General features: G+C 35.3%; 1 protein-coding gene across 1 annotated transcript; it reads right to left on the bottom strand.

Annotated features, from left to right (window-relative positions):
- Positions 1-787: 787 nt before the first annotated feature.
- Positions 788-2,634, bottom strand: LOC136224164 (aluminum-activated malate transporter 2-like). Its single transcript, XM_066012427.1, has 5 exons — positions 2,410-2,634; positions 1,921-2,334; positions 1,752-1,849; positions 1,538-1,681; positions 788-1,435 (listed from the first exon to the last, which is right to left on the bottom strand). The coding sequence occupies exons 1-5, from the start codon at positions 2,615-2,617 to the stop codon at positions 989-991; spliced, it is 1,311 nt and encodes a 436-aa protein (XP_065868499.1). The 5' UTR covers positions 2,618-2,634; the 3' UTR covers positions 788-988.
- Between the last annotated feature and the right edge of the window lie 1,519 nt (positions 2,635-4,153).

Below are 4,153 nucleotides of genomic sequence, written 5' to 3'. Positions count from 1 at the left end.
CTCATGTGCAACTCTTATGGCATCCATCTCTTTTTGCATCGCCACCAAGTTTTCCCCAAATCTACGGGAAACTGTGTCTACCAGTAGTTGTTATTGAGGCTCTAACTGTGGCTGGCGCTCAGCTTCCTAGTTGGATTCTCTCTATTATTTCGGTGAATTTCCGATTGGATGCGGCTTGATTCTTCCATCTCTGAATGATTTGATTTACCGCTCATTTTGTTCAATCTCCACGCTCATCGCACCAATGATATTTGTGTTTATGAATTGTGAACGAGGGATTCGAACGTCTTGATGAATCTTCCTGGATGAACCTGTAAAACAGAACCAAAGGTCAGAGAGGACGAGGTCCGACAAACCCGCTTCAATGCCTAAGTCAGTTGTTGTTTAGGAAGGGTTGAAGGGTAAGGACTAAATGTGAGTTGTAGAGTTAACGTACCATATGGTGGTTGTACGTGTCTATATATAGGGTTCGGCTGAATCCTTGTCTTCTAGGAATCCTTTATCTATTAGGATTTCTTCTCCTATTAGGAGTCTGTTTCCAAGGGGAAGTCCTCCATGGTGAGAAGTCTTTGACCTAGCCGCATAGGGGTTCCTTCCCTAGGAAGGACACGTTCCATGGAAGTTTCATGGTAGATTCAAAGGCTTGTTTTAAGACAAATGGTGATCGATCTGACGGCTCCTGAAATTCCACGTGTTGATATCGTTTTATAAGATATCATTAAGTGAAATAAGATTTAGACAAAATTGTCTTTTGCCAAGTCAGTAAAACTGACGGTATTAGCCGAAAGTCCTCAATTTACTAAAGGCACAATCAAAGTCCTGCTTTTGAAATACAAACAAGTGTAACCCTTTCTTTGATTAGTCTAACATACAATAAAATGGATAACTAAGGCAAAAACATAATCAGACGTAATTGATAGGTTTGTGTTTGTGGAATTATGGGCGGGTTTGGATTGGCGTTGCTTTGCAGTCGTATAATAATTGATCCTCATAGAAGAATTGTTGTCCTGTCCTCTGGAATGTTGATGACAGTATGATGGCAATCAACGGTGGGAGGTGATTTGACATTCTGCAATGATTTATCTGATGAAACATTGGCAGTGGGTTCTTGTTTCTTAAAATTTGCTTTAGAAGCAAGTTCAAATACAGATTCAGCAAGTTTTTCAGTGCAGTTAACCATATCAATGAGAATTGAAGCTACTGTGACCACTGAAATCACTTGTAGAAGGTCATAATTATCTCCCCATGGATTTGATTTCAGCAATGATTTGAGACTTTTAGCTGCTCTTTTAGCATTTTCTATGTGTACTGTATGAGCTGAACATGGTTGATTCATTTTCTTTACTGCAATTGATAACTCCATTAATGCTCTCCCAGATTCCTTGCTAATTTTTGTGCATGTTTCCTGGATTACGCTTCTTATTTCTACTGATGTCTGCAACATTATCAGAATATTAGTACCTCTGGAAAATCTGATATTATGCCAAAGTGATAAAATGACTTGCTTCCTAGAATAAAATCAGAATAATAGATGTACCTTGATGTCAGAATTTAAATAGCCGTTTAGCGCTTCAATCCGGTAGGCGCATTGACGAGTTAGAGCTGCAAGTTGAAGATATTGGTTCCATGGATGACGAAATTGGAATCGGCCATGCGCTGGCTCCCATCGTGCAAAATTGGCCTAGCATAGCATGCATGATTGAAAGTAAATTTTGAGGAATAATTAAAAAAAGGGAGATTGAAAGTAATACCAAGGATTCTTCGGTAGTTTTAGAATTAAGAACACTTTTGTAAGCTTCAAGACATGATTTATCGTCCTCTGATGCTTTGAAGTACTCAGCTCCAAATCCTATAGAAATTTGATGTTAGAGACAATATATATGTATTTGAAAGAGATAAAAAAGAAAGAAAAAGAATTACCTAGTAAGAAATTGGCAACCTTTTCCATGTTAAGAGCAACAAGGTTGTGAAGATCTTGACCAGCCCACACAGGAGAGATGAGAGTTGAAATGACAAGACAAGCAGAAGAACCAATTAAAATGGTTGAGAGTCTCTTGTGTGCTAGATTTATTATTTCATCAACTCGATAACCAGATACTGATATCAATGAGAATGTTAATATAAATATTAACATGCCGTAGTCATATCTTGCTTTTATTTTTGGAAAGAAGCGCATAAATGTAGTTATTGCTGCTTGTAGAAAGACAAACAAGGCAAGTAGGAATGGTTGGGCTATGTGGCCTGATAGAATAGCAAGATGATGAGCTCCAATGCCTAAAGCAGCAGCAAGCAGTGTTGCCATTCCTCTATTCAATCCTTTTCCAATTGTAGCCCCTGCATGCATCCATAATGCTCTTTAAACTGTTCACTATGTGGCCTGATAATATGGACTGAACAAAATGAACTTACCAACAGAGTATTCAAACACAACAACAACAGTGATCACAGCCCACATTGCAGAAACACCAAAATTTTGATAAAGTGGTTCATAGTAATACAATATTGATACCAATGTAAGTGCAAATCCTACTTTTACAGAATGAATTACTCTTCTTGGGTCATCTTTCCCAACTTTCATTATGCTTCTACATATATCAACCATCTTAGCCTTCATCATCAAGGAGAGGTGGATACCAAATATGCTTAGGAAAGCTCTCTACAACCCTCTAATTTATACAAGGAAAAAGTGTTTCATATATTATAGGCATCCCCTTGTACTTGCATACTACTCCTTCGACTCTTTAGATGTATGGTCTTTAAATAACCTGCCATATTTTATAATGGATCTCCACATACAAATATTTGAAATCTATTTCCACCATTCTCTCTTTGCTATTACTACGCTACATCTTATCAATTAAGACTACTCAGAGGCATTCATACCCAAAAGCTTAACTTGATACGTAATCCCTAACAATATGTTTCATTATTATCTCTAACAATAATGAATGAATTAGACATGCCAAAATCAATATTCTACTTGTTTGTGAACAAAGTGATACTGTAATTCAATATGATTCATGTGAGAATGAAAGACTAGATTGGCAATTAAATAGTTATACAACCTTTAATAAGAAAAGTCTTCTTCACGAAGACATTGTAGCCATAATAGTTCAACAATAGAATTTACAATTATTTTGTATTCACTCTCCGTGTAGGATTTGATTAATGGTTGTCGGTTGTTTTCTTATTACGTGCCAAGACATAAGACTTTTTCCTAAGTGCACACAATAGGCACCAATGGAACGTCTACCATCCGGACAACCAATCCAATTACTATCTGTATAGTAATGTGTCGAAATAAAAGGACTACTAGAAAAGAAAATTCCAAAATCTGGAGATCCTTGAATGTATCGTAGCACATATATATTTGATACCCTTTCAATGATCACTTGTAAGACTATAAATAAATTGACATAATATATTCACTGCAAACGGAAGGTCATGTCGTGTAATTGTGAGGTACTCAAGGGAAAACAAAAGGTGTTCGTAATCATTCTTAGTAATTATTTGTGTACTAAAATAGTAATTATGTGTGTTATGTGAGAAGTAAATAAGTATATTATTTTTTATATTGAATATAATGATTGACATTTAGTGTTAGATAGTAATAAAATTGTGGGGAGATGGGGCTCGAACTCACATCTTCTTGTTGATGTGAAAACCATTATCTCTTCCTTATACCAACTAAGCTAACTGATTCTTTTACTTCATACTTATATCTTGAGGAGCTAACTATAAAGGAATATAATTGGTGCTAGCCGAATATTGGAACGAAGAACGAAGAACAACGAAATGGGCAAAGGGGGCTTGGCCGAAATCTATATGGTGTAGGCTAGGGTTAGTGTTAATTCTTTTTAATGCTCCTTAAATACCTTTCCTAATTAGGTTTAGGTTAAGTGTGGTTAATTTCAAAAGAACCCCTTAGTAATCTCATATAATAAATATAACCTAGGATCAATTAGGTTTAATTTAAATATTCTACAATTATTATTAGGGCCCAAAAGAATTAAATTGCATTATAGTTCCATTAATAATTTATCCTATGCAATCTAATTAATCAATTGATTAATTACTTACATTAGGAAATTTATTAATTAATTATAATCAAATTAAATACTAAATTGATTAATTTGTTATTTAACAAATAATC

Source organism: Euphorbia lathyris, chromosome 3 (assembly GCF_963576675.1).
Source record: "Euphorbia lathyris chromosome 3, ddEupLath1.1, whole genome shotgun sequence".
NCBI lineage: Eukaryota > Viridiplantae > Streptophyta > Magnoliopsida > Malpighiales > Euphorbiaceae > Euphorbia > Euphorbia lathyris.
This window is presented reverse-complemented; position numbering and strand designations above follow the sequence as displayed.